A 14,179-nucleotide genomic window follows, 5' to 3' on the forward strand; every position below is an offset into this window, starting at 1 on the left:
GCACACCTTATCCACCCATGTTTTTGGACACAGTCTAACATTCTCAGATGTCCATCCATCCATCCATTTTCTAACCCGCTGAATCCGAATACAGGGTCACGGGGGTCTGCTGGAGCCAATCAGCCAGCCAACACAGGGCACAAGGCAGGAACCAATCCTGGGCAGGGCGCCAACCCACCGCAGGACACACACAAACACACCAAGCACACACTAGGGCCAATTTAGAATCGCCAATCCACCTAACCAGCATGTCTTTGGACTGTGGGAGGAAACCGGAGCACCCGGAGGAAACCCACGCAGACACGGGGAGAACATGCAAATTCCACGCAGGGAGGACCGGGGAAGTGAACCCGGGTCTCCTAACTGCGAGGCAGCAGTGCTACCACTGCGCCACCGTGCCGCCCCATTCTCAGATGTTCTTAATCCAATTTAGGGCCTACTTGTGCTAGAGCCCAACTTGATAGAACTTGGCATGAGGATACATCTAATTCTTTTTGGGATGCCAGTTCATCACAGGGCACATCTTTAGCCATCAATTTGCGTGAACACAACACAGCAGCAGCACACTCTCAGACCTTCTTCAACCAATTCAGGGTCTGTATTGTCTGCAGTTTATCCCAGCAGGATCAAAGACAAGGCAAGAACCAAGCATGAACCAGATGCCAGTCCCTCACAATGCACCCATTTATTCATTCACTTTCTATAACTACCTATTAAATATAGAGCGCTAAGGATCCATGGGGTTTATCCAGGCAGTGCTGGGCACAAAGCAGGAGCTAACTTTAGACGGGATGGAGTGTTCTGACTTGAAAAGATCAGGGGATGAGACGAAGATAAGAAACCGAGGCAAGGCTGTGGCTAAAATCTCAAACCGATTAGACATCAAGATCAAAACATGAGCCAGACGTGAAAACAAAAGAACGGCCACATACCAGAAAAGAGCGTCACACACCAGCACTGTTAATGTCCTAATCACTAAAGGGATGCCTGGCCAACCGTTAAGTGGTCACTCGGCTGGAGTGATCATCACAGAAACCAAGATGCTAAGGGCACAAAAATGGCATTGTTGAAGAATGACCAAAAAAAAAAAAATGAAAACTTTACCCAGCATTCTTCTATGGGCAAAATAATATCAGAAATCCATTCTCTGCACAGAAAAACTTAAAATGAATGCATAAAAGGTCAGAAAAGGAATTGCACATAACAACATAAAGTCAATTCCTGATTGTAACGGTCAGCATGTCAGCCCACTGCAGGGCCCATTTGAGTCTCACACACACACTCGGAGTAACTTGTACAGTAGCCACCTACCAGATTCACCTTCATGTCACTGGGAAGCTCGAGCACTCAGAGGAAAGCCACACATATGCCAAGGGAACGGGCGATTCCACACACAGGTTCAGGACTGGGACTTGAACTGGGGACTCTGGAGCTGTGTGGCACCACCTATGCCATCTGTGCCCTCCTTCTTTCCATCGTCGCTCTCTCAGCTGTCTAAGATGAGGTTGAATTCAGTGCTGCCCCTGGAGCAGATGGTGATGTGTGGCACTTTTGAAATCCATGCACATTCCACTTGGGTGCCCAGATACAATCCCATCATTGTTCAGATTATCCTAAGATGAAAAAAAAATGGCAAAGCTACTAAAGCACCATATTTAATGCTGCCCAAACAAGCCGAGCACAGAGCGAGCTTCATTAAGCTGGCTAATGAATGGACAGCTTTGGCTATGGCCTGCCCTGCTGACCTGCTTTATAAGCACTGGCATTCAAGGGTTGGCCAGCTGTCCCAAGGAGAGAACAGATCTTGTCAGCCTTTGAGACAACAGAAGCAATTGTTGGGCACAGTGAACGACTCTCCCTTCAGGTGGGGGGGGTATGTGGGGGTGGGCCGCATTTCAAGTGTGGAAGACGAGTCCAATTGAAGCACGCTGTAGTCAAAGCATCTGGTGATGGCTTCACGCTAGACGTTTGACATACTCAGCTTTATGATTCGGCAGCAAGTCAGGAGCCATCCCTAAATGGTGCATCAGTCTGATGGGAATGCTGTCATTGATCGAAATTGGATGACTTCCACTACAAAAGACGCAGTGGGTGAGGAGTAAATTGGACAATCACAAAAAAACCCGATTTTTTCAGTATCTGCTTTTCTAAGCTTTATGCTAATTTAGTTACAGTTCTCTTTTAGGCTTGCTCTTGGTCTTTTTTGATGCACACTTCCTTTAAACAGAGAGAACTGTAGCTGCGTTTATTCCAAACTAGCCGTCCCCTGCGGCTCCGCCCACATAGAAGTGAAACAGGACAGCGAGGAGGGCCCTGCCTGGCTCCCCACTCCTGACGTCACGCTTGCCCCTCCCCTCGGCCTTTGTCTCGGATCCACAGGGAAGCAAGGGGGTGTGGTGGTTAGCGTTGCGGCTACACTGATCCAGTGTCCTCGGTTTGCATACTGTGCCTGAAAACTTTGTGTAGTCTCCTTGTGCACGTGTAGCTAACATTTAAAGTATGTCACTGTGATCTGTTAAGTTTATTTCCTTGTATCTGATTTTCCTCATGTGAACGGAAACCAGACATGTTTAGGTAAGACACCTGATAGAAAAAGGCACGCGTCTCTCACATAACACACAAGCCAAGCGGACTGACAGAGGGGGCAGATTCACTAGGGTTAGCAATACAACAAGAAGATAAGAAAACAAACAACTGTTCACTGCCAAGGGAGGCCGTTTGGGGAAAGAAGGAGCGTGCAGAAGTTCAGGTTCTGGTTTAAAGTGGCTCTTCTGTTTTCTGTGAGTGGTAAATCAGCAAACCAGAATGCACCATGTCTGGAGCTTGCATGATCGTGTATTAGACTCTTGAACTGTAGGAAATGTATAAATGAGTAGGCATTGCCCAGAAAAACAGAGCTCACCTACGGAGGGATGGAAGACATCACTTCTGCCTGTGCCTGGGGCAACATGCTTTCCCACACTCTCTCTCGAAGTTGGACAAGTGGGCATCACAGGAAACCTCGACTGTATCGTGCTGTGGCCAAGTAGGTCTCCTTTGACTATTATATTCTTGTGAGTGTTAAACCGATATTACAATACAATTTAATTTTATATAGCCCAAAATCACACAAGGACTGACGCAAAAATGGGCTTTAACAGGCCCTGCCTTTTGACAGCACCCCAGCCTTAACTCTCTAAAAAGACAAGGAAAAAATGGAAGCAACCTTGGGAAAGGCACTTCAAAGAGAGACCCCTTTCCAGGTAGGTTTGGCATGCAGTGGATGTCAAAAAAAAGGGGGCAATTACAATTCAATACACAGAACACAAGTAATCCTCAATGCAATATAATAGTGCAACAAAAATATTACAAGTACAGAGAAGAATTCAACGGGAGATGATATCACATAATACGATTTGGATTTGTTCAGAGTCCTGGAGACTCTGGACCAGCCAATCCGATCAAAGGACCCCATTACCCGATGATTCCTACGATCCTTCATCAGAGATGACTTTACCTTAGGCAGGTGGGCAGTGGCACCAAGTGTCACATTTGAATACTGAGAAGAGAAGCAGAATAGTTGACGGTTAGTAACAAATTATATTACATATTACTTATGTTTTGGTGCTAATGACTAAGAGCAGAGATGCAGTCTGTACAGTTAATCAGCAGCTCTAGTCAGGGTGTGCTAAACTGAAGTAGTGAGTCTTCAGCCGGGATTTGAAAGCTGAGACCAAAGGGACACCTATTAAACAGAAGCTAAAGCATAATCTACGGTTGGGAGACAAAGTCAGAGAAGTGAGATTGTGCTGGTCTGGACATGTGCAGAGGGGAGATGCTGGGTATATTGGGAGAAGGATGCTAAGGATAGAGCTGCCAGGTACGAGGAGAAGAGGAAGGCCTAAGAGAAGGTCTATGGATGTGGTGAGAGAGGACATGCAGGTGATGGGTGTCACAGAACAAGATACAGAGGACAGGAAGATATTGAAGAAGATGATCCACTGTGGCAACCCCTAACGGGAGCAGCGGAAAGAAGAAGAAGTGGTACTGACTCTTCCTTTTAGAATCACCACCGTACTGCTAGGGAAAGATATAAGATATATCTTTATGTATATTGTTGGGTTAGTAATAGCTACAATCTCCAATGAACCTCATGCCCCCCTTGCTGGATGTAAAACTTCATTCCCAAAAAATGTGCTTGTTGGGATTACTGGGTATTTCAAATTGGCGATGAGGCCACATGCATGATTGTGCCCTGTGATGGACTGGTGCTCTGCCCAGGACTACTTCCTCACTTGGACTCAATGCTGCTGGCACAGGCTAAGTCTCACGGTAACCTTTACTTAAAATATTATGTTAAATTATTCCAGCTTTGCGACTCAGACCTGGATAAGCAGGCGAGAAATGCTTAAATGTTTATTGCTTTATGGCACAAAGTGACATACAAAGTGAAACTGGAAGATGATTCCAGTAGGGGGTTCTTCACAAGATGGTAGGATGGGTTTGCTTCCTCTTTTATGATTTGCAGTAAACGTAAGCATGTCCCTTCATTCTATATATAAAATACTTATCACAGATGGATGTTACACGTTGTCATGGAATGCCTTGACACATTTTATTTAAAAGTGGGTGTACATTATTAGGCTTTATGTGAAAGCATTGTGTCCAGCACGATAGTTAATGACTTAGTACCCCTCACGACTACATTGTCATTAGAACAATTGTGACTATAATAGCCGTTTGGCCCAACAAGCCCCTCTATCCTACTCATTTCGAGTCTCCAAAGTGACATCAAGTTTAGATCAGAAGGTCCGTAAAGTCCTACTCTCCACCGCACTACTTTGCAATGTATTCCAGGTGTCCCTGGTTCTGTTAGTAAAGAAAATTTTCAAATACTTGTGTGAAATTTACCCTTAACAAGTTTCCAACTGCCCCTGTGTTTTTGTTGAAGCCCCTTCAAAATCACAGTCTCGATCCACTGGACTAATTCCCTTCTTAATTTTAAACACTTCAGTCACATCACCTCCTAATCTACATTTGCTTAAACTTAAAAATTTCATATTCTTCAGTCTTTCCTCGTATCTCATACCCCGCAGTCCTGAAATGAGCTTTGTCTCTCTTCTCTGGACCTTTTCTAGCGCTGCTATGTCTTTTTGTAATCTGGAGACACAGTTCTCCAAATGAGGCTTCACCAGTGTGTTATCAAACTTAAGTATAACCTGCCTTGACTTGTACTCCACATCATCGTGCTATATAACCCAACAAACTATTATCCTTTGCGAGGGACACCCTCAGAGTTTAGTGACCGGGGGATTTAGTGTGCACAGGGCATTGTCTCCCCCAGATCGCTAGATGGCAGTATTGTTGCTGACCATGTCCATCAATTTATGACTGACGTGTACCCATCTTCTAATGTCTACTTCCAGGAGGATAATGTGCCATGTCACAAAGCTCAGATCATCTCAAACTGGTTTCTTGAACATGACAATGAGCTCACTGTACTCAAATGGCCTCCACAGTCACCAGAACACAATCCAATAGAGCACCTTTGGGATGTGGTGGAATGGGAGATTCACATCATGGATGTGTAGTCGACAAATCTGCAGCAACTGTGTGATGCTATCATGTTAATATGGGCTAAAATCCCTCAGGAATGTTTCCAGCAGCTTGTTGAATCTAATGCCATGAAGAGTTATGGCAGTTCTGAAGGCAAAAGGGGGTCCAACTTGGTACTAGCAAGGTGTACCTAATAAAGTGGCCATTGAGTATATTTTGCATGAACTTTACAGTTCCTGTTGTGTGCTGGGAATTCAACCCACGAAAGTGGCCAGGGCCCACATTGTACAGGAACTCATTAATTCCTGAGAACAAAGTTCCCTGCAGAGGGAAAGCACCCCATGACTCCCTGGTCCTTTAGACCTTATGAGATGTTGCCATCTCTCTAGCTGAACTCCACACTCTCAGTGAATTGCTGCTACAGTGGTAAGAAGAACAAAAATACCAAACATCCTTTGGCTATAAGTGAAATAAGAGGGTCTGTGTACATTAAGCTGATAATTACATGACTTTTAGTTGGAGGGAATCTCGAACTTGACGACTACGTCACCTGAGAATGTAGATTTATATGACCAGAAATCACTGGCGATGTCAAAATTACATGACTGCAAGATGGCTTGGCTTTCTAGCACAGTTACACTTTTCTTTTTCTGAGAGCCAACAACGTGCTACCTGATTAAGCCAGGGCTGTATGAATGTTTGCAGTGCATTTTCTTTCTTTTCTGTCATGGTACAGATAGATGAGCCTCTCTTTGGTTTATGAGGTTCAAAATACCTGCCTTCCGTATTCCTTCTAGTTGTGTTATTTGCATTGTAGTTCTGGGCGTATGCACACACACATCCAGCACCTACAATGTAGATGTTGTCAGGACAAGTCACAGACTGGCTGGATTGTGTTTCTGAGTATACCAGATGACGTGACAGTAAGTGAAAGATTCGCTAAGATAATGTACATGAAGTTCATGACTCAAAAATTGCTGGAAAAGTTGTGTAATGTGGTATGGCCTTTAGTGGTCCATAATGGTCCTTAGCACCTCTCTGCTCAAACATATGCTAACACTGTAATCCTTTCCCCAAGTGCTGCAGCGTTACTGCAGTATGAAAAATTAGAAATGACATAACCTCAACCCAGCCACAGAGGATGCACAAACCAGTGTGTTTCTTCATGACGGTCCCAAGCCCAGACGGCAGGAAGGGCATCCAGTGAAAAATTTTGCCAGACCAATATGCAAACAGCAATAGATACTTCCATACCAGTTCTGACAAGGCCTAGGTTAACAATGAACACCACCAATACATTTAGCCAACTAGATGCTGGCGGAAATCAGGCTACTGTTGGCTGAAGAAGAAGAAGAGGATGGGTGGGGAAGGCGTGTCCAGAGACATGGAGGAAAGTAAAGAAAGTGGAAGTGAGGGTAGGAATTTTGAAGGCTGGAAGTATGATTAGTAAAGGGAGAGAAGAAACAGTATGTCAAAAGTGTTTTGGACGTGAAAAGAGTAATGATTATGAAGCTGGAAATTGGAGGTGTGACAATGAATGTTAGTGCATATGCCTGGTAAGTCAGGTGTGTGATGAATGAGAAAAAAGATTTCTAGTGTGAGTTGGATGAAGTGATGAACTGTATACCCAAGGGACGGAAAGTGGTGATTGGTGCAGATTTCAATGGACATGTTGGAGAAGGGAACAGAGGAGACCAGGAGGTGATGGGTAGGTATGGTGTCAAGGAGAGGAATGAAGAAGGTCAGATGGCAGTGGATTGTGCAAAAAGGTTGGACATGGCTGTGGTGAATATGTATTTTAAGAAGAGGGAGGAACACAAGGTGATGTACAAGAGTGGAGGAAGATGCACACAGGTAGATTACAGTGGTGTGAAAAACTATTTGCCCCCTTCCTGATTTCTTATTCTTTTGCATGTTTGTCACACAAAATGTTTCTGATCATCAAACACATTTAACCATTAGTCAAATATAACACAAGTAAACACAAAATGCAGTTTTTAAATGATGGTTTTTATTATTTAGGGAGAAAAAAAATCCAAACCTACATGGCCCTGTGTGAAAAAGTAATTGCCCCATTGTTCAATTTCCGTAGCCACCCCCAGGCCTGATTACTGCCACACCTGTTTCAATCAAGAAATCACTGAAATAGGAGCTGCCTGACACAGAGAAGTAGACCAAAAGCACCTCAAAAGCTAGACATCATGCCAAGATCCAAAGAAATTCAGGAACAAATGAGAACAGAAGTAATTGAGATCTATCAGTCTGGTAAAGGTTATAAAGCCATTTCTAAAGCTTTGGGACTCCAGCGAACCACAGTGAGAGCCATTATCCACAAATGGCAAAAACATGGAACAGTGGTGAACCTTCCCAGGAGTGGCCGGCCAACTAAAATTACCCCAAGAGCGCAGAGACGACTCATCCAAGAGGTCACAAAAGACCCCAGGACAACGTCTAAAGAACTGCAGGCCTCACTTGCCTCAATTAAGGTCAGTGTTCACGACTCCACCATAAGAAAGAGACTGGGCAAAAACAGCCTGCGTGGCAGATTTCCAAGACGCAAACCACTGTTAAGCAAAAAGAACATTAGGGCTCGTCTCAATTTTGTTAAGAAACATCTCAATGATTGCCAAGACTTTTGGGAAAATACCTTGTGGACTGATGAGACAAAAGTTGAACTTTTTGGAAGGCAAATGTCCCGTTACATCTGGCGTAAAAGGAACACAGCATTTCAGAAAAAGATCATCATACCAACAGTAAAATATGGTGGTGGTAGTGTGATGGCCTAGGGTTGTTTTGCTGATTCAAGACCTGGAAGGCTTGCTGTGATAGATGGAACCATGAATTCTACTGTCTACCAAAAAATCCTGAAGGAGAATGTCCGGCCATCTGTTCGTCAACTCAAGCTGAAGCGATCTTGGGTGCGGCAACAGGACAATGACCCAAAACACACCAGCAAATCCACCTCTGAATGACTGAAGAAAAACAAAATGAAGACTCTGGAGTGGCCTAGTCAAAGTCCTGACCTGAATCCAATTGAGATGCTATGGCATGACCTTAAAAAGGTGGTTCATGCTAGAAAACCCTCAAATAAAGCTAAATTACAACAATTCTGCAAAGATGAGTGGGCCAAAATATCGCAAACGCTTGATTGCAGTTATTGCTGCTAAGGGTGGCCCAACCAGTTATTAGGTTCAGGGGGCAATTACTTTTTCACACAGGGCCATGTAGGTTTGGATTTTTTTTCTCCCTAAAGAATAAAAACCATCATTTAAAAACTACATTTTGTGTTTACTTGTGTTATATTTGACTAATGGTTAAATGTGTTTGATGATCAGAAACATTTTGTGTGACAAACATGCAAAAGAATAAGAAATCAGGAAGGGGGCAAATAGTTTTTCACACCACTGTATATCCTATGCAGAAGAGTCAATCTGAAGGAGATTGAAGACTGCAAAGTGGTGGCAGGAAAAAGTCTAATCAGACAGCATAGGATGGAAGTCTGAAAGATGATGTTGGATATCAACAAATGGAGGACAGTGAAGGCAGAACCAAGGGTCAAATGGCAGAAGTTGAAAAAGGAAGACTGTAAAGGTGAAGTTCAGGGAAGAGGTAAAACAGGCACTGGGTGGCAGTGAAGAGTTACAAGACAGCTGGGCAACTACAGCAGAAGTAGTAAGGGTAACAGCTAGAAGGGTAATTGGTGTGACATCTGGACAAAAAAAGGAGGTCAAAGAAACCTGGTGGTGGAATAGGGAAGTACACGAGAGTATACAGAGGAAGAGGCTGGCGAAGAAGAAGTGGGTTAGTTAGTCAGGGAGATGCAGAAAGTAGACAGAAGTACAAGGAGATAAGGCGTAAGGTGAAGAGAGAGGTGGTGAAGACTAAAGAAGAGGTATGATGAGTATGAGAGGTTGGACACTGAGGAGAGAGAAAAGGACCGGTGGGCTACGCAGGGGCACAGAGCTAGGAAAGATGTGCAGCAGGTTAATGTGATAAATGATAAAGATGTAAACGTACTCACAAGCGCGGAGAGTGTGTTGAGCAGATGGAAAGACAGCTGATGAATGAAGAGAATGAGGGAGAGAGAAGGCTGGATGATGTGGAGATAGTGAATCAAGAAGTGCAACAGATTAGCAAGGAGGAAGTAAGGACAGCTATGAAGAATATGAAGAATGGAAAGGCCGGTGATCCAGATGACATACCTGTGGAAGCATAGTGGTGTTCAGGAGAGATGGCAGTGGAGTTTTTAACCAGATTGTTAAATGGAATCTTGGAAAGTGAGAGGATGCCTGATGAGTGGAGAAGAAGTTTACTGGGGATAAAATTGATGAGCCAAAGCATGAAGTTATGGGAAACAGTAGTGGATGCTAAGTTAAGGAGGGAGGTGATGATTACTGATCAGCAGTATGGTTTCATGCCAGGAAATAACACCAAAGATGTGATGTTTGCTCTGAGGGTGATGAGGAGAAGTATAGAGAACGCTAGAAGGAGTTGAATTGTGTCTTTGTAGACCTGGAGAAAGCATATGACAGGGTGTCTCGAGAGGAGTTGTGGTATTATATGAGGAAGTCAGGAGTAGCAGAGAAGTGTTTAAGAGTGGTACAAGATATGTACGAGGGAAGTGACTGCGGTATGAGTGATGGATGCATTTAAGGTGGAGGTGGGATTACATCAGGGATCGGCTCTGAATCCTTTCTTATTTGCAGTGGTGATGGACATATTAACAGATGAGATTAGACAGGATTCCTCATGAATTATGATGTTTGTGAATGACATTGTGATCTGTAGCGAGTAGGGAGCAGGTTGAGGAGACCCTGGAGAGGTGTAGGAATGAAGGTCAGTAAGAACAAGACGGAATACATGTGTGTGAATGACAGGAAGGTCAGTGGAATGGTGAGGATGCAAGGAGTAGAGTTGGTGAAGGTGGATGAGTTTAAATATTTGGGATAAGCAATTCAGAGCAACGGGGATTGTGGAAGAGAAGTGAAAAAGAGAGTGCAGGCAGGGTGGAATGGGTGGAGAAGAGTGTCAGGAGTGATTTGTGACAGACAGTTATCAGCAAGAGTGAAAAGGAAAGTTTTCAGGATGGTAGTGAGACCAGCTATGTAATATGGATTGGAGATGGCGGCACTGACCAAAAAACAGGAGAGAGAAGAGAGTTAAAGATAAGACAAGGATGGACAGGATTAGAAAAGAGTACATTAGAGGGTCAGCTCAAGCTGGACGGTTGGGAGACAAAGGCAGAGAGGTGAGATTGGGTTGGTTTGGAAATGTGCAGAGGAGAGATGTTGGGTATATTGGGAGAAGGATGTTAAGGATAGAGCTGCCAAGTAAGAAAAAGGCCTAAGAGGAGGTTTATGGATGTGGTGAGAGAAGATATGCAGGTGGGGGGTATAACAGAGCAAGATGCAAAGGATACGAAGAGATGGAAAAAGATGATCCACTGTGGCAACTCGTAACAGCAGCAGCTGAAAGAAGAAGAATAAGAAATGACATAACCTCCTTAGACCATATATGAAAGGGGAGGGTCCACGTCACGGAATCTGGTGGCTCGGCCTCAGTACATTACACCGGTGTGGACATCATTATCTCCCTCCCAAACGGCTCCATACTCTCAGAACATTGTCGTTTCTGCAGCAAGGATAAGCAGAAAATGGCAGGCTATTTGTTATTCTTTAACTATTATAGCAGTGAAAGTAGTAAGTAAATGATATACTAGCACACAAAACTGTTAAAACTGCAAAAAACTGTGGACTGGCATCCTGCCATTCTCTCCCAACTGCCGTTCGCACAGAAGTGTTCAGTGGCCCCTCTTCACTGCCGGTGGTGTTCTGGCAGCACGCTCAGAGTGCCCATTGCGGTGCCTGTGGACATAAAGCACAATATCATTAATTAAGTTTAGAGCCACCGTCGTATTATTTAACTCCTTCACTGTTGTAATTTGGTGTGTCTGTTATAACAGATGACTCAACTGACGGCACAAAATACAACACATTGTAAAAAAGTTAAGAAACCAGAAGGTTCTTCTCTGCAGGATTTCATTTGAAATGATGGTGTTCGAGCCATATTATCTATGATATTAACAAACTGAGTCAACGCCATCATCAAATGCAATCTGTTTATTTGCTTTTACACAATATAGCAATTCCACCTTGTGAAATGTAATGCAAAAAAAAAATCACTGGCTCATTTTAAACTTTATTCAAAACGAATGAATCACCAGATTATGTCCATTTCTCAAGTTTCATGATAGAAATGTGACTGGCTCCTCTGCTGGATGAAACGACTTTATGATAAGTTTGGCCCTCTTCTTTGCAAACCTGCTGTTCTCTGGCCTGCGTCACATAGACTCCTGCTCCATAGCAGTAGCTCCGTTTGCATGGCTGAACCACAGCAACAGGAGAGATTAAGAATACAGCGCAGCGACATCACTGGAAAGTACTAGACAGCCAAGTGAATCCTTTCGTGTTTCACCAGGTTTGAACGGTGATTGAAACCACGACCACAGTGCTTACACTTGAACTGTTTCTGGTTCTGATGGGTGCGTTTGTGCTGCTGGAAGGTGGAACGGTGTGCAAAGCTTTTCCCACATCCAGACAATGGACACACAAAGGGCCGCTCACCAGTGTGGGTGCGACAATGCTCCGTGAGTGAGGCTTCCCACTTGAAACCCCGACCACATGTAGGGCACTTGAAAGGGTTTTCCTGAGTATGAATCCGTTCGTGTTTAACCAGGCAGGCCGCCCGCTTGAATGTCTTATTGCAAGTGTGGCAGGTGAAAGGTTCAGCCTCTGAGTGCACTGCCAAGTGCTTTGTAACGTCCCCTTGTAGCTTGAAGCACTTGCCGCAGGTGGGGCACGGGTATGGCCTCTTCTCTGAATGAACAAGACGATGCTTTATGAGGTCGGCACACCGAATGAAGCGCTTCCCACATTCGGAGCATAAGTATGGACGCTCGCCAGTATGGATCCGATGATGCTCCTGAAACAAGAGGCCCAAGCAGGATGTTAATAATAACACTCAAAGCTGTTAATTGACACAGCACGATGAAACTATGGAAAGTGACGTGAGTTGTCAGGTACACATTAATAGATATATATTGTACATTACTGGTCTAAAGCTTTAGAACACCGCAGTGTTTTAAAATGGCGAAAAAGGTAAGCAGTAAACTGACAAAGGTTTAAACTTAACTGAATAAAAAAGAAAATGTCAGAATATTACAAATAGGCCTTCTTCAGGAACCAACTGATAGGTTACAATCTACTGATGTTCTGCAGCAAATGGTCAGTTAAGCCTTGCAAGCTGAAGCAAACAATTTGTACAGCTGCCCCAACTTCTATTGATTACTTAGAAACCCTCTGTCTTAAAGCAGAGATGGAACAAACCGTGTTACTAATTTCCTTTTTTTGCAGTTTTCCCTAACCTAACCTTTAAATCTAAACCTCTATCAGATTACTGCTTACCTTTTCATCATTTTACGTAATTCATTGAACTTCAACTGATTAAATCCGAAGAAAACCAGACATCTTCTAAAACTTTTGACCAGTAATGCAGATGGAACTTTTACTGGGCTTGAGCTTTTCAGCTCAGAAAATATCACAAACAACATCAACCCCCTCAAATACACAGAGGAATTACAAAAAGAAAAAAGCTCCTGATTTGAGAATAGAGCGGTCACAGTGAGGCATTATGAGCATGTATTGATGAAGACATGAAGGAGCCTCAGTCGTGTTTTTTACATACTTCTGCTGAATCATTCCTTGGCTGAAAATCCTCAATGCTAGTGTGTCATAGAAAAGACAAGTAGCATTGTCCTTAATGCCATTCAGTGGTATGTTCATTCTTTCCTCAGATACAGTCATATGAAAAAGTTTGGGAACCCCTCTTAATTCTTTGAAATTTTGTTTATCATTGGCTGAGCTTTCAAAGTAGCAACTTCCTTTTAATATATGACATGCCTTATGGAAAGAGCAGTATTTCATCAGTGACATTAAGTTTATTGGTTTAACAGAAAACAAGCAATATGCATCATAACAAAATTAGACAGGTGCATACCCCAACAGAGGTATTATATCAATACTTAGTTGAGCCTCCTTTTGCAAATATAACAGCCTCTAGACACATCCTATAGCCTTTGATGAGTGTCTGGATTCTGGATGGAGGTGTTTTTGACCATTCTTACATACAAAATCTCTCCAGTTCAGTTAAATGTGATGGCTGCCAATCATGAACAGCCTGCTTCAAATCATGCCATAGATTTTCAATGATATTCAAGTCAGGGGACTGTGACGGCCATTCCAGAACATTGTACTTCTCCCTCTACATGAATGTCTGTGTAGATTTCAAACTGTGTTTTGGGTCATTGTCTTGTTGGAATATCCAGCCCCTGTGTGACTTCAACTTTGTGACTTGAACATTACCCTGAAGAACTTGTTGATAATGGGTTGAATTCATCCAACACCTCAACTTTAACAAGGGCCCCACCCAGTCCCTTAACTAGCCCCACAGCATGATGGAACCTCCACGAAATTTGACAGTAGGTAGTCGGTGTTTTTCTTAGAATTCGGTATTCTTCTTCCGCCATGCAAAGCGCTTTTTGTTCTGACCAAATAACTCAATTTTTGTCTCATTAGTCCAAAGCACT

General features: G+C 43.5%; 1 protein-coding gene and 1 long non-coding RNA gene across 3 annotated transcripts in view; both read right to left on the bottom strand.

Annotated features, from left to right (window-relative positions):
- Positions 1-1,868, bottom strand: part of LOC120537708 — an 88,543-nt gene extending 86,675 nt beyond the window's left edge. For both annotated transcript variants that reach the window (XR_005635376.1, XR_005635375.1), the window contains exon 1: positions 1,312-1,868. This is a non-coding gene — a long non-coding RNA (uncharacterized LOC120537708). The remainder of the gene's footprint in view (positions 1-1,311) is intronic.
- Positions 1,869-11,660: 9,792 nt separating this feature from the next.
- LOC120537709 (zinc finger and SCAN domain-containing protein 21-like) overlaps positions 11,661-14,179 on the bottom strand; it is a 48,463-nt gene continuing 45,944 nt past the window's right edge. Inside the window, exon 3 of the mRNA XM_039766848.1 lies at positions 11,661-12,516. Within this exon, the coding sequence (XP_039622782.1) occupies positions 11,977-12,516 (540 nt within the window). The 3' untranslated portion in view covers positions 11,661-11,976. The remainder of the gene's footprint in view (positions 12,517-14,179) is intronic.

The sequence above is a fragment of the Polypterus senegalus genome, chromosome 10 (assembly GCF_016835505.1).
Source record: "Polypterus senegalus isolate Bchr_013 chromosome 10, ASM1683550v1, whole genome shotgun sequence".
In the NCBI taxonomy this organism is placed as follows: Eukaryota; Metazoa; Chordata; class Cladistia; order Polypteriformes; family Polypteridae; genus Polypterus; species Polypterus senegalus.